The sequence below is a fragment of the Cygnus olor genome, chromosome 8 (genome assembly GCF_009769625.2).
Source record: "Cygnus olor isolate bCygOlo1 chromosome 8, bCygOlo1.pri.v2, whole genome shotgun sequence".
NCBI lineage: Eukaryota > Metazoa > Chordata > Aves > Anseriformes > Anatidae > Cygnus > Cygnus olor.
In genome coordinates, this window is record NC_049176.1 from 7,310,269 (window position 1) to 7,333,186 (window position 22,918).

The following is a 22,918-nucleotide window of genomic DNA, read 5'->3' on the forward strand; positions in this document are numbered from 1 at the left end:
CAGAAATGACAAGGGTGATGACAGTAAAGACTTTGTGTATAACATAGGCACCCTGCAGGGAAAGTCCTTTTCCATAACCTCTGAGAACAGTGGATAAGTTGGAAGGTTTGAACAAAAAATCAAGGTCTGTAACTGCCACGGTCTTGCACAGTCCTGTGGGGAAAGCCTTGTTGAGCCACCTCTGCACAAGCAGAACCCCTTGGGAGGACGTGCTATGCATGTGGAAAGGAAGGATGACAGCTTTTTGTTCTTCATCTCCTGCGCCTCTGGCTGAGGCATCCTTTGCCTAGACAGGGCGGAAGGTTAGAAGGGGGGCTCTGGATTTCCTAACTAACTCCTCCTGAATGGTAGCTCCCTTGTCCTGCTGCAGTCCATGACCCTGTTTTGAGTTACATTGAATGTCTGTGGTAAACGGACAGCAGGAAGAGTCCTGCAGGTGCTCCCGTTTTCACCCATCTGTTTTAGGATGCTTCTTCTTGGAGTCTTACTTTTTTGGACCCTGCAGTAGTCTTCTGCATGTCAAAAGAAATAACCCTTTCATCTCACTTGACCTATGTATGTTATCCAGTGGCTGCGTAGTTGAATTCCCCTAGACAGTGGTATTTGCTGATGATACAAAAGGCATCTTTTTGGTGGGAACAATCCACTCATTCTATGTGTAGCACATTACCAAAAGTTTCAAGTTTGCATATCTTTTCAGAAATATCATGTGGAAGGATTCCAGCAGTTGCCAATGCTGCATATGAATGCAGGAGCAAGGAGAAGTATGAGCCTGGTGAAACAATTCGCTACCAGTGTCATGAAGGATTTCAGGTCACTGGTCCCCCTGAAATTTTTTGCAGAAGGGGAAATTGGTCAACACCACCATTTTGTGAAGGTATAGGTTGTACTTCTAAGTAGTCTATGACCCTTCTTAGTCTTTCAGGAGCACTAATTAATATAACGCCAACCCATACATGCAAGTGAGTCAGACCAGTAGAGCTGATCATTGAGTTGCTTTTAATAGACTGCTACAACACCTATTTTTCTGGTCCCTGAGAAGCACCAAGCAGGACTGATCAGCAAAGAAATCTTTTCCCCTTCCGGTCTGAAGCCGGTAGCCACAGCTTCGCTCACTGCTTAGATCAAGCAGTCAGACGGTTATGGAGAAAAGGGTGTTGGCTGCAAGGAGTGACATAGCTGGTAGCCTTACATATCTTAATTCCGTATCACTAGAAATTTCAGTCTATGAAAGTTACCTTCAGATAGTAAATAAACCACTTCATTCTCCAGCGCTTTGGCACACAATGCTGTATGGCATCAGTCTGCACATTCGGCTGGTCTCTGCAACTCCTTTCCTCTTTTTAAGTCACTTTAGGCAAAAAAAATAATTGCCTGGTGAAGCGTTGCAGAATGAAAACCATAGTAACTTCCTTTCCTACATGTAGAAAACGACCTACCTTACACAAACCATCTGTCCTCATCAGGAACAATGATGCTTGTGAATGCGCTATTCTGTGATAGCCATATGACTGTCCTACTATTCTTAAACGCACCTCTCTTTTCAGACGTCAGCTGTGGAGCCCCACCTGAAGTTCTCAATGCTCATATTACCAGCACTCAACAGCAGAGGTATCTGCCTGGTGCCAAAGTGCATTATGAATGTGAAGCAATTCTCAAATTATGGGTGTAAATTATGTCATTTGTTCAGATGGACACTGGACAAAAGTGCCAAGTTGCAGAGGTAGGAATTTGTGCTTTCATTATGGCTGTTAGCTTCGTGGGGACTGTTTGGATTACCTAAATACTAGAAAGACTTTACCTTTTTTAGTTTTGTTTTCTTTGTGTACTGCAGCTTTGTACCTACTACTGCTTTCTTGCACAGAACTTTAATTTAGCTTAATGCTTCTAGAAATACTATGGGTATTTTCATCAACAGCAAAAACATCTTGAAGAAAAAAGGCCTAGAATATGCTGCGTGTTTATTCTTCTCTGTGATACAAGTAATTTCCAGACTACACCATTTTACTGACCTTCAGTAGAAAGATGTGTAAGGGCTCCTCTGTTGTGTTCAGCCCTGTCAGAGAGTATCAGAATGGCAGAAGTACTAGAGAGAGAAACAGGTGTTCTTCTCTGAGGCTCCACTATGACAGAGATCCCAGCAGAGCCTCAGGAACTAAAACATGCAGGTCGGCTAGGGTCTGCAATACAAGAATGTTCCTCTGAAGAGGAGCTGTGCTGTCCTCCTATTCCCTGCCCAAATCTGTGGCTGGAGACTGAACAAGTGCAATTTGGCGTTCATACGCCTCCATGGAGTCAACTTTACTTACCTGTCCATGAGCACTACAGGCTGATAACTTCTTTGGAGCTCTACAGTTCAGCAGAGAGCCAGCTTGGCTGCTACATCTGTGATTTTCAGAAGCGCTCGGGTTCTCAGCAGAGGGCCATGGCCTTGCAAGGAGGCTTTTTGTGGCATACGGTGTAGCTACAGAAATGTTGGCTTTTTCTAGAAGCTCTGACTGTCCCTGTCATCTCCTGAGAATGTGGAAGGTGTTCTGCTGCCATTGTCATGTTAATTCACATTCCTGGGGTTCACAGTGTTTAGAAACACTCATGGTCAAGGAAAAAAGGGGGGGAAAATAATCAAGTCATGTTGGTAAGGCAATATTGTCTCTTGCGCTTAAGAACATCATCTGGTCAGTAACAAGATGATTCTCATAACTGTAGTTTGTGTAGGGGAACATGTGAGTGCCTACAAATCGAGTGCAGAAATCTCTTTTCAGATGGGACGTGTGAACCTCCTCCAGAAATTGCTGGTGGAAAAGTTCAAGGTGTTAAAAAGCCAAGGTATTTGCCTGGGGAGACAGCTCACTATCAGTGCTGGCAAGATTTTCAGATGACGGGGGCTTCCACCGTAACATGTCAGAATGGGACCTGGACAGAGCTGCCCCAGTGCAAAGGTGCTTTCTCTCTCCATGCAGTAGACTGTCAGTGAAGATTGCCCTCAACTAGCTCAGTGGCATTTAGGTCTCCAAATTTCAGTCTCAGGACTGTGAGCAAGTGCAACAGTATCTGTCAGACTCAGGAAAAAGGGATTTTCCCTGGTATCTCTCCATTTGTGGTGGCAGGATGTGTTTAGTGGAAGTCTACCAGATGGCTTCACTCAAGGAGTGCCACATCTGGAAAAGCACCCTGAGGCTGAGAGCAACTGCAGGCCAGGTCTGATTTTGAGACTCCAACCTTTCACTTCTGCAAATCTGCTTTCTGAGAATGCCTAATGTGAAGAGAGTGAGAAATTGTGCTGGCTGCGCTGGAGAACAGAGCTCACAGCTCTCCTGCCAGCTGACATCCAGAAAATGCAAGTGGTGCATTGCCTTCGTGAATGCCGTGTAATTGACTCCACTGTTACGTTACCTGCGGGTCGTAGCTGATGGGTGAGCTAACACCTGGTACCATGTTGGTGCCCAGGATTTCACGAGCACATTGAAAAATCTCATTTGATTTCATGAGGCATGTGCTAGGTTTCAGCACATGAACAAATGCAGTGTCATTTGACTCGGACACTGCCGAGCTGGCAGCTGAACGGGGTGCAGAAATTTCAGATGAATTAAGACCGGGGTCCATATTGTTGCTGAGCATAATGCCAAGTGCAAAGAGCAGCATTACTGATGCCAGTGACCCAGCGCAGGATCTTCTCAAAGCAACGCCCATTAGAAGACCCGGCTTCACAGCAGGGTGGTGCTTCAACAGGTATAAAAATCCAAGAAGCTGCAGGGCCCGACTTTCAAAAGTAAGAAATCAGGCATAATGCATTCATGGTGGCTTGTGTAGACTCCCCAGTGGCTGTAAGTGGTCCACAGAGACAAAAAGCTATCCCACTAGGAACTGAAATGGTGCAGCCCAGTGTCATTTTTCTGGTTTGCAAACTGATCCACTCTTGTCCCTGTTCAGACAGCACAGGGAGCAGGTGGGAGTCAGGCTCTTCTGCAGAAAGAGCTGTGCCAAACACACTACGCCGTTATGTAGGACCAGTACAAGTCCTGCAGAAAGATGCAAACACTCCAGCAAGGACAAATGAATTAACTGGTAGTTTTGAGTCCTGGCAGCAGAGGAATGAGAAACTTGCTCTTGTCCATTTGCCACGCATTTCGTGTCAAGGTGACAGTTTTCTCTCTGCTTTCCTCCAAGTCTCTCGAAGTACTGTCTACATGGTCTTCTGAAGAATTTGTGGCTAGGCCTCTGTTGCAAATAAACTCTGACAGCTTTCTTTCTAATGTTTAATGTTCTTCCAGGGGAAGGTGGAAAATGTGGCCCACCTCCAGATATTGAAAATGGAGACATCCTTTCCTTCCAGTTGAAACAATACCCCCAAGGTGCAACTCTGAAATACAAATGTGCAAGTTTCTACGTCCTGAAAGGACCTGAGCAAATCACTTGTACTGACGGGCAGTGGACAAATCCCCCAGTTTGCTTGGGTAGGTGGAAGCTCGTGCTGCGTGGCCAAGAGTGGTGTGAGCTGCTCGTTGTCTTTTTCTCAGGCCCTGCGGGCGCTTCACTTGTGAAGCAGCACTTGTGCTGGGGCTGCGACGCTGACAGGGCAGAACAGCAGCTGGTGCTTCTCCTGTGCAGAAGGAATTTCCTCTGGAGGTCAGCTCGTGTAGCCGCCTCTGCTGCCTGCTGTCCCTCCCTGCGCCCAGTCACCAACAGATTCCAGGAGGAGGGGAGTTTGGCTGAGCCGCTTCTGTGGGGGGAGCTCCACCGGTGTGCCGTGCTTCTGAGCTGGGGACGCTGCTACGGTCCGCAGGCTGTGAGGAGGGAGGGTGGGTTGGTGTGAGTGCAAGGAAATCCAGGGCCACGAGGAAATGAATTTGAGAAGTGCTGGGACGGGGGCAAGGAGAGAGCCCAAAAAAGACTCAGGAACATTCATTGCTGCCTGCTGAGTGCCCCAACCCCAGGCTGTGCTTCCCCCCTTGCCCTGTGAGATTGTCAGAGGGCAAAGGCCTCTCCACAGCGGTGTGTGGCGACTCAGCCATCATCGTTTTTCCCTTTTGCTTTGTTGAACACATGATGTGTCTGCATGAACTGATGACATTCTTCTCTCGCCTTTTCCAAGCGGCTTGTACGACATCTGAAGAAGATATGGACAGAAACAACATTGAGCGAGATGGACTGGAGAAAGTGAGCTGTATTTAAAATCGGGCGGATTTTGTTGAATTTGATTGTAAATAGGATAGTGTTCAGGACCCAGCATCTTCCCCATTCAGAGTGCAGTGTATGGACGGGACGTTAGAATACCCACGGTGCAAGCCAGGGAAGTTAAGTCACCTCCACTCTGTCACTGCTTGGCCGCTGCCTTGTTGCAGTTTTAGTGCAGAAGCTGAGAGGAAAGCCCATAGCAAGTGTACCTGGGAAGTAATAGCGGAGCACCAAGGTGTGAGAGCACCCTGCAAAGCTGCAGGCCATGAGGGGAGGTGCCCCCAGGAAGCCGCCGACTGGCGTACGTGAGCTGAAAGGCTCCTGGGGAACGGGCTCACTGGGCTCATCAGGGTTACTGGTGCTGGGCCTGCCCGGCCGCTCCAGGCAGGACGGAAGGGCTGGTAAGTTCCCTGCAAGTGGCTTCCCTGAAATTGGAAGGTGCCATTTCCCTGACTGTGGCAGGGCTGAAGAGCAGGAGACCATTTCCTTGCAGGCTCTCCCAAGCCTGCCTGTGTAGGCAGGGCTTTGTCCCAGCATTAGGGATTGAAAGGGTCCTTGAATGATTATGTAGCCCAATCCCCTTGGAGCAGGTACACCTAAATAGGGTCACACAGGAATGCATCCAGGCAGGTTTTGAAGTCTCCAGAGATGTAGACTCCACAACCCCCCTGGCAAGCCTGTTCCAGTGTTCTGTCAGCCTCACTGTAAAAACAAGTTTTGTCTCATATTTAAGCGGAAGCTCCTATGTTCCGGCTTGCACCCATTGCCCCTTTGTTCTGTCATTGGGTGTCACTGAGAAGAGTCTGGCTCCATCCTCCTGACCGCTCGCCCTTTATATAGTTATAGACATTAATAAGACACCCCTCAGTCTCCTCTTCTCCAAGCTAAAGAGACCCAGCTCCCTCAGTCTTTTCCTTGTAAGGAAGATGCTCCACTCCCTTAATCATCCTCGTGGCTGTGCGCTGGACTCTCTCAAGCAGTTCCCTGTCCTTCTTGAACTGGGGCCCAGAACTGATGCAATATTTTCCTTTTTATTTATTGATTTTTTTATCTTCCCCAGAGGACTGTACAGTGCTTGAGATGGCTATGGAGAGGAACAAATTTAAACTCAGACAGTCAAGGAGAAGATCTTACCATATCGCTCTGAGGAAGTATATTGTTTACGTGCAAGATTTCCTACCGGAAGTTTCGAACCCAGAGGAGTTTAATGCACAGTGCCAGGATGGAGTGATTACTATCCCAGATGTGAATGTAAGTGCTCTGTGTGGAGGCACAGTGCTCTGTAGAACGTGGATAACAACCCAGCAGTGCAAACTGATACCTCTTTGAGCTCTACAGTTCAGCAGAGAGCCAGCTTGGGCTGCTACATCTGTGATTTTCAGAAGCACTCGGGTTCTCAGCAGAGGCCATGGCCTTGCAAGGAGGCTTTTTGTGGCATATGGTGTAGCTACAGAAATGTTGCCTTTTCTAGAAGCTCTGACTGGTCACTGTCATCTCCTGAGAATGTGGAAGGTGTTCTGCTGCCATTGTCTGTTAATTTCACATTCCTGGGGTTCACAGTGTTTAGAAACACTCATGGCCAAGGAAAAAAGGGGGAAAAAGTCAAGTCATGTTGGTAAGGCAATATTGTCTCTTGCGCTTAAGAACATCATCTGGTCAGTAACAAGATGATTCTCATAACTGTAGTTTGTGTAGGGGAACATGTGAGTGCCTACAAATCGAGTGCAGAAATGTCTCTTTTCAGATGGGACGTGTGAACCTCCTCCAGAAATTGCTGGTGGAAAAGTTCAAGGTGTTAAAAAGCCAAGGTATTTGCCTGGGGAGACAGCTCACTATCAGTGCTGGCAAGATTTTCAGATGACGGGGGCTTCCACCGTAACATGTCAGAATGGGACCTGGACAGAGCTGCCCCAGTGCAAAGGTCAGTTCTCTCTCTCTCCATGCAGTAGGCTATCAGTGAAGATTGCCCTCAAGCTAGCTCAGTGGCATTTAGGTCTCAGGACTGTGAGCAAGTGCAACAGTATCTGTCAGACTCAGGAAAAAGGGATTTTCCCTGGGTATCTCTCCATTTGTGGTGGCAGGATGTGTTTAATGGAAGTCTACTAGATGAGTAACCTGGATGGCTTCACTCAAGGAGTGCCACATCTGGAAAAGCACCCTGAGGCTGAGAGCAAACTGCTGGCCAGGTCTGATTTTGAGACTCCACCTTTCACTTCTGCAAATCTGCTTTCTGAGAATGCCTAATGTGAAGAGAGTGAGAAATTGTGCTGGCTGCGCTGGAGAACAGAGCTCACAGCTCTCCTGCCAGCTGACATCCAGAAAATGCAAGTGGTGCATTGCCTTCGTGAATGCCGTGTAATTGACTCCACTGTTACGTTACCTGCGGGTCGTAGCTGATGGGTGAGCTAACACCTGGTACCATGTTGGTGCCCAGGATTTCACGAGCACATTGAATAATCTCATTTGATTTCATGAGGCATGTGCTAGGTTTCAGCACATGAACAAATGCAGCTTTTCTTGTCAAGGTGACAGTTTTCTCTCTGCTTTCCTCCAAGTCTCTCGAAGTACTGCCTACGTGGTGTTCTGAAGAATTTGTGGCCAGGGCTCTGTTGCAACTGAACTCAGATGGTTTTCTTCCTAATGGTTAATTTTCCTCCAGGGAAGGGTAGAAAATGTGGCCCACCTCCAGATATTGAAAACGGAGACATCCTTTCTTCCCATTGCCAGAATATGACCAAGGTCAAACTGTGAAATACACATGTGCAAGTTTCTACGTCCTGAAAGGACCTGAGCAAATCACTTGTACTGACGGGCAGTGGACAAATCCCCCAGTTTGCTTGGGTAGGTGGAAGCTCGTGCTGCGTGCCAAGAGCTGTGTGAGCTGCTCGTTGTCTTTTTCTCAGGCCCTGCGGGCGCTTCACTTGTGAAGCAGCACTTGTGCTGGGCTGCGACGCTGACAGGGCAGAACAGCAGCTGGTGCTTCTCCTGTGCAGAAGGAATTTCCTCTGGAGGTCAGCTCGTGTAGCCGCCTCTGCTGCCTGCTGTCCCTCCCTGCGCCCAGTCACCAACAGATCCAGGAGGAGGGGAGTTTGGCTGAGCCGCTTCTGTGGGGGGAGCTCCACCGGTGTGCCGTGCTTGCTGAGCTGGGGACGCTGCTACGGTCCGCAGGCGTGAGGAGGGAGGGTGGGTTGGTGTGAGTGCAAGGAAATCCAGGGCCACGAGGAAATGAATTTGAGAAGTGCTGGGACTGGGGGCAAGGAGAGAGGCCCAAAAAAGACTCAGGGACGTTCATTGCTGCCTGCTGAGTGCCCCAACCCCAGGCTGTGCTTCCCCCTTGCCCTGTGAGACTGTCAGAGGGCAAAGGCCTCTCCAACAGCGGTGTGCAGCCAGCATCTCAGCCGTCATGTTTTTTCCCTTTTCTTTTGTTGAGAATGTCTTTCCTGTTGAAAACTCAGAGGGTGAGAGCACATTGCTGGAAGAGGTTTGTGATGTGAAGAACATCTGTAGCCTTGGGAGGGTGTGGGGTGTGTGGTTTGAAATGTATAGTTGTGCATCTGTAGGAACTGATCACATCCTTCTCTTGCCTTTTCCAAGCGGCTTGTATGGCCTCCGAAGAAGATATGGACAGAAACAATATTGAGCTGAGATGGAGAGGAGAAAGAAAGCTGTACTCGACATCAGGAGATTTTATTGAATTTGATTGTAAAATAGGATATGTGCAGGACCCAGCATCTTCCCCATTCAGAGTGCAGGTATGAACAGGACATTTGAATACCCACGGTGCAAGCCAGGAAGTAAGTCACCCTCCACTCTGTCACTGCTTGGCCGCTGCCTTGTTGCAGTTTTAGTGCAGAAGCTGAGAGGAAAGCCCATAGCAAGTGTACCTGGGGAAGTAATAGCGGAGCACCAAGGTGTGAGAGCACCCTGCAAAGCTGCAGGCCATGAGGGGAGGTGCCCCCAGGAAGCCGCCGGACTGGCGTACGTGAGCTGGAAAGGCTCCTGGGGAACGGGCTCACTGGGGCTCATCAGGGTTACTGGTGCTGGGCCTGCCCGGCCGCTTCCAGGCAGGACGGAAGGGCTGGTAAGTTCCCTGCAAGTGGCTTCCCTGAAATTGAAGGTGCCATTTCCCTGACTGTGGCAGGGCTGAAGAGCAGGAGACCATTTCCTTGCAGGCTCTCCCAAGCCTGCCTGTGTAGGCAGGGCTTTGTCCCAGCAAGCTTCTCTCCTGCTTCCCTCTTGCAGCCACAGCTGCGCCCCCTTTGCACCTGTGGCCTTCCCAGCTCCTCTCTGGTTGTGCTGTGCTCTGGTGTGTGTGGAGGCAGGGGGTCAATGCCCATTGCAGGCCTTCACAGGCTTCTGCAGCACGAAACCTGTGCTTGGCCTCCTCCTACAATTTCCCCAAGCCCCGATTACTGTGACATTGCTGAAGGGTATGAAATGGGCTTTTGCCTTTCATCATCGGCACTGTGCGTTGATACGGGAGGGGACAGATGCAGCAGGGATGCAGCACAGGAGGAATAGTAGTTTCAGTCACTCAGCTGGTACCAACAGCTTCAGAGGTCAGTTGACAATATGAGGTCTACAGGCAAATTACGGAACTACTTTCTGTTGTGGTGGTGGCTGTTCGTATCTTTTTCTATTTTTTCTCTTATTTTTTTTTCTTCCCAAGGGAACTGTAGATTGAGTGAGACAGAAATGAAGAGGAACAATATTAAACTAAGACAGTCAAGGAGAAGATCTAACACATATCGCTCTAAGGAGACTATTTCATTTACATGCTATTTTTCCTACCGGGAAGTCTCAAACCCAGAGGATTTTGAGGCACAGTGCAAGGACGGAGTGATTAACTACCCCCGATGTGAATGTAAGTGCTCTGTGTGGAGGGCACAGTGCTTTGTAGAATTGTGGACAAGAAGGGAGGTCAGCTTTGGGGGCCTTCACTTAACCCTCTACCAGTTTGTGTCTGTCGTGGGGCTGCTCCTGTTCCAAGGGGTTTGGGGGAATGAAATTGAAGCAATGGGAATATTAGGGCAACTTTGCTGTCTGCTGCTCTCAAGAAACATGTCTATGTGCCAGCCGTGTGTTCTTTCCTTTTCCACTTTTTTTCTTTACACTGCAGCGTATTTTGGATAAATGGAAAGGACATGAGGAGCCCAGCTGGAGAAATGAAAGATCCTTTGACCAACCCAGTGATTTGAGCACAGTTTTCCCTGGAGTTTGCTGTTTCATTGTGCTTTGTTTGCAGCTTAGCCAATGTTCTGTGTTGGAATTTGCCTTTTTTTTCCTTTGAATTGTTGTATGATTGTTTTTACACTTAACCCTTTTTTGTAAAGGTATTTGCATTTTATCCATTCAAATGACTGTACTTCCTTCTTACTTTTGTTCTGTATTGATCTCACTGTTATTTTATTAACATTTGCATCCTGAAGTAGGCTGGCTTTGGTGGCATACTGAGACATGAATTAAAGCGGGCAGCTAATTGCTCATCAGCAAGTAGTGTGTGTGTGGGGTCTTGTCTGCTCCTAGCTTCTTCTCCATGTGCTTGCCTGGGAATTTAGCCTGGGTCATGGCAGAGATGAGTGTCCTTACAGCCTCATCATGATGTGAAGGTGAGTGGTCTCCTTTAAACAACGCAGGGAAGTCTGTGGATCATAGACCCCAATTCTTATGCACGACTTGAGCCTCTGTGTATATTTGTGGGAGGAGGTATCAGAGTCGACACAGATGAGGAGTGTAGAGGGATAGAAATACATACATTTATATACACTTTTTTTTTTGATTGTTTTTTTTGACCAAAGTCTATTGCATAGCTTCATATATGAGTAGCTGAGTCTATTGCACTGCTTCATATAGCAGTAGCTGAGTGAATGATTGTGTCTCTGTGACTGTAAACTACACTTATAAGTCTGTCCTGTATATGTAATTTTATTTCACGTGTTAGCGTTTACCTTCAGTAATTTGTACCCCTTCTGTTGATAATCTCTGAACATGCAGATTCAAGAGTATTTTGATCCTTTGTTTAATAATTCACTGAGGTTTATTCTGAACTCCATATGGGGTTTAACATTCAAGCAACAAATAAAGACAATTTCAGCACAGAAAAGCAACCAATCCATATTGACTGTAAACCAGCAGGAGTCAAGACTGGACATAGGTTGAGGAGTGTAGAAGGAACAGAAATAGTCTGAAAATCAGTAAGCTAAATCTAGAGTATCTGAACTGAAACTTCTAAAAAGAAGTTCACTTACATACACTTTTTGGTATGAAAATTTTGGACCAAAGTCTGTTGCTATGCTGATGCTTTCAACAGTGTTTAATATTATTTTAAAGATCTAATTGCATCTCTCCCTTCCTTGTATTAGAAATACAGCAGAGCTGTACCTCTCCACCAGTGATTAAAAAACGGTGTTCTTCTTAGCCCTCTATTGCTTAGCTACAAAAATGGTTCTTCAGTAGAGTATGGTTGCCAGCTTTACCATTTTTTTGGATGGACCTAGCACTGTTTACTGCAAACAAGGAAACTGGACAGAACAACCGGCTTGCTTAGGTAAGTTTGTAAGGAAAAACAAAAAGTGACATGTAATGTAGAAAGGAAAAGCTGGAAAGGACCTCTAGATAATCTTTTAATGACTCCCTTTTCTCTTTCATTTGAGCTAAACAGATTTCAGAAACATGAGGCTGAACCGTTATCAACTACACCTAAGCCCACCGCTGCTAAGTGTCTTCTGGCCTGTTCTTAGTTTCCTCTGTTTTTCTGAGTGAAGAGTTCTAGAACTTAGCTAGCCCCATTATTTTGGAAGGTTTCTAATTTCTTTATCTCCCACGTCCCCCATTCAGTGGATTTTCTTCCTGTCTTTCGAAAGATGTTAGAAGAAATGACTGCAGTCATTGCCTAGATAGTTTTTTGGTTAGGGTAGCAAGGAATGTGACTTGGACTTTCATTTTTAAACTTCCAGCCTTTGTTTTGTTGTGTCCTTGTATCCACCACTTAATTCTGGACTTCCTGAGTTTTTTCCATGTTGCTCTTATGTATGCTGCTCGAAACAACATATGAGACTCCCACTAGGAATTTACAAATGTAGGCAGGAATACTAACTTCTGATGACTTACAAGAGTTCTTTGTTTATCCTTCCTTCCTTCCTGTAATGAAGTGATTCCTACACCACACATCCACTTGCCCGGCATCCTTTGCTGAATGTATTCACTTTAAGTTTTTAATCTACAGTGAAAATGCAAATAAATAACTGATTCTGTTTAAATTATTTATTTCTAAGTGAATAAACATACTTACTCAGGATTGAAAGGCCCAGGTCATCCATTCTTGGATCTCAATGATCATATTTAACAAATTCTGTGAAATAATGAAAACTCATCAGCTATGAATATTGTGTATGTTCTAAGCATCCCGTTAACTGCATTATCCTATCCATGTCTTCTGAGATTTCTTTTCAGTCCCCACCCAAACAGTTTGGAAATAGCCTGTACGTAGGTAGTTTGGGGAAATATCCGTGCCAATATTTTGTTACAGTGTTGTCGTTAGAATGTGCGATAGGTAGTTTTCTCCTTGCCTTTCCTTCAGAAAATCATTAATAGGGCCTCTGTCAAGCACTGATTCTCTTGAGACTTGCAGAAATTTATTTTTTCAACTGCCCCTTTGTCGGGCTTTATTAAAATGGAGCAGTGGATTCAAAAGTTAGAGGTTAATTGTCTGACAGAAAGCTAGGTTACCCAATTTGATCCTGGCACTAAGAAGTCTGTCAGAAAGCAACCAAAACGATACTGACCTTGAAGAGCCTGAAAAAAGCCTAAAGAAAACCACAAAATCCTGGAACAAAAAGAAAAAAGGGGGAAGATTTCTAAATACTTTATACAGTGACAAAACACAGGGGAAAAAAAAAAAAAAGGCAAACAAAGAATTGTCAAAACACTTATTTAGGTTAATAGCTTGTTTCCTGTGTATTAGCTCCTACTGTCCCAGAAGGGCTTGCCAAGTGTGACAGGTTGGTTTGGATGGATTAATATTCCACAAATATTTCATAAACTTTTCAAGTTACAGTAAACAAGTTATGTTCTTCTTCAGTGGTATACCCAGGCTGCTGTATGTTTGCAAATATTTGTAGAAACCCCGATTGTATCTGAAGTGTGTTTTCTGAGCTTATTATTTTTGAATGTTCTTTCCGTTACTTCAGCCTATTTCTTTACTTTTGCTTTCTTTTTAAATGTGTTTTTAGTTCTATTTCTTGCAAGATTCCAAACACTTTATAATTACTGATTTAGATATCTCTTTCTCAATTCCTGCAAAAGGCAGTTAAGAAATCACTTCATAAAATCACAGAATATCCGAGTTGGAGGGGACCCACAAGGATCATCAAGTCCAACTCCTGGGTCCCCAAAGGACCACCCAGAAAAATCAGATCATGTATCTGAGAGCATTGACCAAACTTGATTGCTTTTATTGAACTATGCTTTTATTTCCCAGATCCATGCATTCTTAATGTAACTGCTATAAACAGTAACAACATAGAGTTTAAAATGGAGACAGGAAGAATTGATGTTCCTACATGGTGACCTCATAGAGTTTGAATGTAAAGAGGGATATGATTTTCCCCAGACTACCCTTCCATCTCCTGGGAGGACGCAGTGTAACCATGGGAGACTGAAATACCCAAAATGTGTCGTTAAAGGTAAAGCAATATTTTTTGCTCGTTCTTTTGAGTTCATCAGTGTCAGACTATTTAGAAACATTTGCTCCAGCGGTGGAGGCCTAGAATGTATTCTCAATAACAATAAAAGTTTAGTATCCGACAATACAGGTACACACAGATAATCCCTAAACAATACGGTACATTGATAAGTATATCTGAGCCTAACAAAAACAATACAACTTCCTTGGATGGGAAGGCCGTAGAAGGGAGGAAGGAGCTGTTCTCCAAGCACAGGGAACTCAAAGCTCTGTAGAAGACAGCTGTAAACAATGAAATGCGCACAAGGGGTTTCTTGTGGTTAGAATTAGACGGGAGGTTGCATTCTGATTTGAGACATAATGCAGTAGTAATGAGCGTACACTGAGAGTTGATAGTTATCTAGTGTTGGCAGTTTAAAGCTGCTGATTGGTAAGTTTCTTATGTTGAATGTTTCACAAAGATTTTTGATGTTATTCCAGCTCCTATGGAAAAATGTGACTCTCCCACCTTCTATTGCAAATGGGGCTCTTACTCTCCCACCCCTGACCCAGTATGAGAGTGGTTCTTCAGTTCAGTATAGTTGCTATGACTATCATTTCTTGCAAAGGATCTGAGAGAATCTACTGTTCTGCAGGCCAGTGGACTTCACCACCAGTTTGTATAGGTAGGCATGAGAAGATACATAAGCTTTTATTTCTCCTATTGAGATGCTTGCATTTGTAAATTGAGTATTGTCAGCTGGAACATTAAGATCTTAACTTCATTTTTTTTCTTTTTTTTTTTTTTTTTTATTAGAGACGACAGCTTTAACAGATGCAAGAGTAAGAGTTGGCTCTTTATTAGATAAGTCTGCCATGTCTGCAGTGTCCAAAAATACAGTGATGTCACGTATAATATGTTAAGAGAATGGGGAATAATAACCTGCATTCTCAGTGTCAATTCCAGTCACAATGACATGATTTCAAAATAATCAATTTATTAACACTGACTATGTCTCTATTCTTTAGAGCCATGCACTTTGTCAAAAAATGAAATGGAGAAAAAAATAACGTGTTGCTGGAAGGGTTTATGAGAAACCAGGTTTACTTTTACCATGGGGATTATGTTGGATTTTACTGCAAAACAGAACCCTATTTGGAGGAAGAATCTGGTACAACTTTATTTCAAGTGCAGTGTAGAGAGGACAGCTAGTGTATCCAAGATGTGTCGAAAGAGGAAAATAAGTGGTGAACTTCAGGCAAGTTCATAGGAAAGGTATGTTGTTTATCTGGTATTAAAAGGTGCATTAATACTGCTTCATAGTTCAAGATGACTGCAGTCGACTTTCAGAAATGAGTGTTCAGCGGCATAGTTGATCTGAGCCAAAGTTGGGGGGAAGTGGTATGTGGCACGATGACTGGGAAATCAGCAGACAATGCAATGTTGAACACACCATGGGTGGAAATTTAGGAAGTAGTAGTTCTGTTGAGGCTTCTAATGCTAAATTTGAGAATGCATCACAATCTGGAGAACTTGAGCAAAACACCAGTACAAGAACATGCTGAACAAGTACTGTCCTGTGTTGTAAGGATCTTGGTGTTTTGACATGATTGCATTTATGACACCAGAATATACCTAAATTGAGAGATAATGTGTGCCCTTTAAACTGTAATTTAACAGTGAGAGAGGAGAAGCCCATTACTTTTGTACAACTCAACAGCACCCATGTCTCCTTCCTTAGGTAAGAAGTCTCCAAAGGACGTGGCTCAAGGGACAAGAAAAGGAGAAGGCATTTTAAGAGAATGTGTGTAAGGGATGAAACATTTAAAATATAGAAATATGTGAGTTCCACTCAGTAGTTAATAATTAATCTTAAATAAAAAGTGAAGCAAACAGCTTTATTTGCTATTTGAGAACATTTCAACTATTCAAATGATGCCCTGTAACTACTTTGTAGGATTCCTTTGAAACTTGCACGTTTGTACTCTTGGGGCTCTGGCCGTGAGAATGTTGCATGGCTGAAGATCCAATGAAATTCAGGAATACAGAAAATGCTTGCCTCACGTCAATTTGTGTAAAATAAACACAAAAATGCACCGTGTTCTCCTATCACTCTGTGTGTCTGAGAAGAGTCTGTCTCCCTTTCTCTGTACTCTTCCAAGAGAAAGCCAAAAACAGAAGGAAGGTCTCCTCCCAGCTTTGTCATCTTAAACATTCGCAAAGAAAGGGGGGGGGTTGGTTTGTTTGTGAAAGGCATGATAAGAATAACTATTTTGTGTTTCTGTTAGTGCCTTTCCTCACATAGCAGAGCCTTCTAATAGCGTCAGAATAGCCCAAATATCTCAGTTCTGTTGTTTCTGGCAAAAGTGCTAGTTTGGGAGCAGGCAGATGATATGATAATGTTCTTCACCGAGTTTGGCATGTGCAAATGTTTTCCAAGATTGGTCTTGTATTTGTTAACCTTCTGCTTACGTAACACCTTGTGTTATGCAAGGATTTCTGCAACTTCAGCAAAAGCCATTCAGATGTATTTATAGACTGTAATTTCTGTATTCCGGTTAAGTTCTTTCTCCTCCTTTGAGGAACTCGGAATGAAGCACGTGAATATCTGGGAAATCTAAGAAGACCCTTCTTTTTAAAGAGCAGACCTATGGAAAACGGAGGGAAAAGGATTCAAGTCTTTCTCTGGAATATTTACTGAGAGTAACGTTCGGAGCGATGTTGAATAGATTGGTGGTTTGCTTTCTGAAGTCATGATACAGAATTGCTGGATTTTAAAGTCAGTCAGTTCTCATGGGCCTTGGATGATTACAAGGATAGTAATTTCCGTGGGTTGGACAGAACAGGAGGATAGTAATTCTACTGTGACTTTCTGTTCTACAGCACATACAGATCTAAGACCCCGCTCCACTGATCCAACATTAAAGCGACACCTTGGCCCCAGGAGAACAGCCACTCCAACCCATGGTCAGGTGCTGGATTCTGGCTGCCCCTACACGTAGTGGGCTCAGACCCCTCCACAGTGTTGGACACCTGTACATGGAGTTCTCTTCCTTTCTCCTCCGTCCTGTTGTTTCCCTATAGGCTGCAGCTAAGCTGCTAGAGACCTTTCTAATCACATAGACCCTAACCACTTGGTTTTATCTGTATGTGAGTCCAGATAAGGATCGTCACCAGAATCTCTACAACCCTCTGGTCTCCCCACCCCAGTGTTTTACAGAAATTGTGAAGTTGGCAGCTGGCAAAAGAGCAAATTTGTCCACTGCAGCCTTGCTACCCAGCTTGTAGCAGGTTTCGTCTTTTCAGAGCTGGGTAAATACAGCCATGTTCTCCCTTACCTGAGCCATACTTTCAGGTAGTCTTCAGCCCGTGGCATCAGTGCAGCAGGCTGTTCTGCTGAGCATCCTCCTGTACTGGGTCAAAGCCAAAGTGATCAAACGCATCCTCTTCTAGGAATAGTCGTCTTCTACTTGGGTGTGGAGATCAGATCCTTTAAAATCTGCCTGTATTTTCTCAGGCAAAAATAAGAAAGCGTGATCTTGCATAGGCAGAACGCTTGTGCTTTTCTTGCTTTGTATAAATAAACCTACCTACATGCCTTTTAATGAAAATTATGCAAGCATATTAGAGCTGACTGGAAATGGCTGCTGGATCAACAGTTGCTGTTTCAGGAAGATAACTCAGTGTTTTCCAGGAACCGAGTTACAAATGATGCCTGAAGTTAATGATCTATTCGCTGGCAGGAATGGTGGCAGATAATAGAGCACAGACAGGAGTGGCCTGTTCTCCTGGGCTGGGACCATGGTGTCAGTTTAAAGCGGACCAGAGGAGGGCCTTTTGGTGCTATACTAAACAAAGGCTCCTGAGTGGAGAGCCCGATCTTTCTGAAGCACAGGAGGATTAGAAGGTGAGGAAGTGAGACAGAGAGATGGCCCACAGTGATATCTGAAAAGCTTTGTCATATACTGTTTGTGGGGTTCTTTGCTTCATATGGCCTTTCACAAGGGCAGCTGGGATGGGGCTTTGAGCAACCTGGTCTGCTGGGAGGTGTCCCTGCCCATGGCAGGGGGTTGGAACTGGATGATCTTTAAGGTCGCTTCCAACCCAAACCATTCTATGGTATTGCGAAACTGCCAGGACTCCATAAACAACAGTGCTTAGGGTCATGTTGGGCTAGTAATACAAGTATTAGACTAGTATTAACGTAGTAAGCGTTAGTGTTTTCGTTAGGCTGTTAAGGTTTCATTAAGGCTGTTGATAAATTCCTGGCTCCACATATACGGTAATTTTTGCCCGTAAAAAAATTTTATGTTATGACACTGGAAAAACGAGATGTGTGCTATATTGTGTTTTATAAACACGCCGTGAGTCTTTGTGATGGGTTTCATAAGTGTGCTGTGTCAAGTTCAGTCTGAAAGGTTTTGCGAAAAATTACTGAAGAATTTTTGCAACAATTGCTTGCTTTATATCAGTGCGGAATGACTACTGTGTCGCAAGAAAATTAGGGGAGGAGTTTGCAAGGGCAAGCCTCGGAAAGGTGGGAGTTGAATACAAGTATTTGCAATTTGGAGTAGAGAAAACAGCAAGTCTTCTGCAGAGGACATCTTTAATTTCTAAAGCTTGGAAATGACACTGCTGAGCCTCACCACAGGGTTTCTGCTGTGGATGTGTTGTGCTATACATAAAGGTAAGTCATTAAATGGAAATCCATGCTTTTAACTGATGTGTAGTGACCGGTGACAATCAAGAATAAGGAAGTGAAAAATAAATTATTTGCCACTTTTAATAGAACCTGTTTCAGAAGTTCTGAATGAGAATTATATTTAGAACAGTGTATTTGAGAATATTTGCTTTTTTTTTTTGTCTGAGTTCGCTTCTTTGCTTTGTGCCTGAACTTAATGGCTCACATAACGAACCTGACTTATTACAAGACATAACCCCCTCAACATACATACATATAAATTCCTTTGTATTTCAATTAGATGCTGCTATTCTGAATACATGCTATTAAAATGCAGAATTCTGATTTGATTTTAAACTATTATACATTCTCAGGGTATTTGTCATTTCAGTAAGTTCTGTGACGAATGCAGCCTGAAGAAGGTCTTCACTGAATATGTACCTTTACTAAAATGACTGGTTTTAAACTCTATAATTGGATCCATTTTACTATTCAGCATATCAATACTCTTCTCTCTCCACACAGGCACATCTTAGAAGTGCTTTCCATGCACAGACCTTATACCTTGAAAGAACGACCCAAGTTCTTTCATTTCAAAGTGATGGAACTAATTCTGGTACTTTGAGACAAACTGATTTAATCAAAGAATTAAAGAAAATAGACGCATCATGGCTGTAAGTGCAACACTCTAGTTTAGATAACACTGGAAAACAAGAGCCGTTCTCTGAGAACCTCAGAAGTTTATTCATCTTTTCAATTCAAGTGTTTTTAGTTTAGTAAGTGCCTCTTATGTGAAGACTGTGAAAACAGTATAGAAGCACACAATTTCTTAGAGCAAGGCGATTATTAGTAAGTCTATCCCAAATGCAGGGATGTAGGTTACCTGCAATTATTCAACTCCTGTGTAGCACCATTCTTTGGAGACCTCATTACTCTGCAGTATCTACCAAATGAAGAGATTTTTATATATTTTCTGCTGGAACAGCATGCGAACACCCACTTGTCATTCATTTGAAGAATTGGTGGTAGGAATACATCAGGATATAAACAACAAACGTGCAGCCAAATAACAGAAACCTGTGCACAGCTTCTGCAGGAGCAGCTGTGAAGACCCACCTCTCATTGAGTTTGGCAAAATTGTTAGTGGCGTTAAATCAGGGATATTGAGGAAAATGACCAGAGTGCAATACACTGCAACCCTGGATAGCTTTATCAGGATCAGAATGGGTAACATGCCATGGAAAAGTCTGGATGCCTGGACCACCTCATTGTTTGGGTAAGGGTAATTTTTTTGCTGTTTGACCTTGGCAACGGTGGACATTTCTCATTCTCTTGCACCATGTACCATTACAAAACAGCAACTGGGAGCCAGAATGTACTACCCCAAAGGCTGTTCTGCTGCCATTGCTGTTCACACCTCATTGTTTTCTCCATGGAGAACTGTGGTAGCTGTGACCCATGTGAGATGCATGAACCCTGCAGAATGAGTGCTGTGGCTCTGGTGCCAGCAGAAATGACAAGGGTGATGACAGTAAAGACTTTGTGTATAACATAGGCACCCTGCAGGGAAAGTCCTTTTCCATAACCTCTGAGAACAGTGGATAAGTTGGAAGGTTTGAACAAAAAATCAAGGTCTGTAACTGCCACGGTCTTGCACAGTCCTGTGGGGAAAGCCTTGTTGAGCCACCTCTGCACAAGCAGAACCCCTTGGGAGGACGTGCTATGCATGTGGAAAGGAAGGATGACAGCTTTTTGTTCTTCATCTCCTGCGCCTCTGGCTGAGGCATCCTTTGCCTAGACAGGGCGGAAGGTTAGAAGGGGGGCTCTGGATTTCCTAACTAACTCCTCCTGAATGGTAGCTCCCTTGTCCTGCTGCAGTCCATGACCCTGTTTTGAGTTACATTGAATGTCTGTGGTAAACGGACAGCAGGAAGAGTCCTGCAGGTGCTCCCGTTTTCACCCATCTGTTTTAGGATGCTTCTTCTTGGAGTCTTACTTTTTTGGACCCTGCAGTAGTCTTCTGCATGTCAAAAGAAATAACCCTTTCATCTCACTTGAGCTATGTATGTTATCCAGTGGCTACGTGGTTAGTTGAATTCCTCTAGACAGTGGCATGGCAGGTAGTAGTGGCTGTTTAAATGGTTGTTCTCACTGTTGCCCAGGATTCATGTCACTAGTAACTTCCTAATTCACATGCCTGGTATTCAATGTTTGACGGATAGAAAACTCATGGCCAAGACAAAAGGAGGGGGGAAAAAACATCAAGTCATGTTGGGAAGGCAGTAGGAGATAAATAATATTGGCTGGGTTAAAAAAAAATGATTCCATTAATTGTAGTTTGCGTAGGGGAACACATGAGTCCAAGTCTCTCGAAGTACTGCCTACGTGGTGTTCTGAAGAATTTGTGGCTAGGCCTCTGTTGCAAATAAACTCTGATAGCTTTCTTTCTAATGGGTAATGTTCTTCCAGGGGAAGGTGGACAATGTGGCCCACCTCCAGATATTGAAAACGGAGATCCTTTCCTTTCCGTTGAAACAATACCCCAAGGTGCAACTCTGAAATACAAGTGTGCAAGTTTCTACGTCTGAAAGGACCTGAGCAAATCACTTGTACTGACGGGCAGTGGACAAATCCCCCAGTTTGCTTGGGTAGGTGGAAGCTCGTGCTGCGTGGCCAAGAGCTGTGTGAGCTGCTCGTTGTCTTTTTCTCAGGCCCTGCGGGCGCTTCACTTGTGAAGCAGCACTTGTGCTGGGGCTGCGACGCTGACAGGGCAGAACAGCAGCTGGTGCTTCTCCTGTGCAGAAGGAATTTCCTCTGGAGGTCAGCTCGTGTAGCCGCCTCTGCTGCCTGCTGTCCCTCCCTGCGCCCAGTCACCAACAGATCCAGGAGGAGGGGAGTTTGGCTGAGCCGCTTCTGTGGGGGGAGCTCCACCGGTGTGCCATGCTTCTGAGCTGGGGACGCTGCTACGGTCCGCAGGCTGTGAGGAGGGAGGGTGGGTTGGTGTGAGTGCAAGGAAATCCAGGGCCACGAGGAAATGAATTTGAGAAGTGCTGGGACGGGGGCAAGGAGAGAGCCCAAAAAAGACTCAGGGACGTTCATTGCTGCCTGCTGAGTGCCCCCACCCCAGGCTGTGCTTCCCCTTGCCCTGTGAGACTGTCAGAGGGCAAAGGCCTCTCCACAGCGGTGTGTGGCGACTCAGCCATCATCGTTTTTCCCTTTTGCTTTGTTGGACACATGATGTGTCTGCATGAACTGATGACATTCTTCTCTTGCCTTTTCCAAGCGGCTTGTACGGCCTCTGAAGAAGATATGGACAGAAACAATATTGAGCTGAGATGGACTGGAGAAAGAAAGCTGTACTCGACATCAGGAGATTTTATTGAATTTGATTGTAAAATAGGATATGTGCAGGACCCAGCATTCCCATTCAGAGTGCAGTGTATGGACGGGACGTTAGAATACCCACGGTGCAAGCCAGGAAGTAAGTCACCTCCACTCTGTCACTGCTTGGCCGCTGCCTTGTTGCAGTTTTAGTGCAGAAGCTGAGAGGAAAGCCCATAGCAAGTGTACCTGGGGAAGTAATAGCGGAGCACCAAGGTGTGAGAGCACCCTGCAAAGCTGCAGGCCATGAGGGGAGGTGCCCCCAGGAAGCCGCCGACTGGCGTACGTGAGCTGGAAAGGCTCCTGGGGAACGGGCTCACTGGGGCTCATCAGGGTTACTGGTGCTGGGCCTGCCCGGCCGCTTCCAGGCAGGACGGAAGGGCTGGTAAGTTCCCTGCAAGTGGCTTCCCTGAAATTGGAAGGTGCCATTTCCCTGACTGTGGCAGGGCTGAAGAGCAGGAGACCATTTCCTTGCAGGCTCTCCCAAGCCTGCCTGTGTAGGCAGGGCTTTGTCCCAGCAAGCTTCTCTCCTGCTTCCCTCTTGCAGCCACAGCTGCGCCCCCTTTGCACCTGTGGCCTTCCCAGCTCCTCTCTGGTTGTGCTGTGCTCTGGTGTGTGGAGGCAGGGGGTCAATGCCCATTGCAGGCCTTCACAGGCTTCTGCAGCAGGAAACCTGTGCTTGCTCCTCCTACAATTTCCCCAAGGCCCAATTACTGTGACATTGCTGAAGGTATGAAATGGGCTTTTGCCTTTCATCAGGCACTGTGCGTTGATACGGGAGGGGACGGATGCAGCAGGGGAGAATACGTTTCAGTCACTCAGCTGGTACCAACAGCTTCAGAGGTTCAGTTGACAATATGAGGTCTACAGGCAAATTACGGAACTACTTTCTGTTGTGGTGGCTGTTCGTATTTTTCTATTTTTTCTCTTATTTTTTTTCTTCCCAAGGGAACTGTAGATTGAGTGAGACAGAAATGAAGAGGAACAATATTAAACTAAGACAGTCAAGGAGAAGATC

The 22,918-nt window shown here is 45.1% G+C and overlaps 1 protein-coding gene and 2 long non-coding RNA genes across 3 annotated transcripts; all 3 read left to right on the forward strand.

The window, feature by feature from the left end:
• The first annotated feature begins 740 nt into the window (after positions 1-740).
• Positions 741-6,504, forward strand: CFHR1 (complement factor H related 1). The gene is made up of 6 exons (XM_040565734.1): positions 741-877; positions 1,548-1,723; positions 2,763-2,939; positions 4,272-4,454; positions 5,093-5,157; positions 6,238-6,504. The coding sequence occupies exons 2-6, from the start codon at positions 1,663-1,665 to the stop codon at positions 6,502-6,504; spliced, it is 753 nt and encodes a 250-aa protein (XP_040421668.1). The 5' UTR covers positions 741-877; positions 1,548-1,662.
• Positions 6,505-8,788: 2,284 nt separating this feature from the next.
• Positions 8,789-22,916, forward strand: LOC121073943. Its single transcript, XR_005822021.1, has 3 exons — positions 8,789-8,927; positions 21,958-22,000; positions 22,849-22,916. It is a non-coding gene; the product is annotated as an uncharacterized LOC121073943 (long non-coding RNA).
• LOC121073942 lies at positions 8,932-10,328 on the forward strand. Its single transcript, XR_005822020.1, has 3 exons — positions 8,932-8,969; positions 9,845-10,039; positions 10,295-10,328. It is a non-coding gene; the product is annotated as an uncharacterized LOC121073942 (long non-coding RNA).
• Positions 22,917-22,918: the final 2 nt, after the last annotated feature.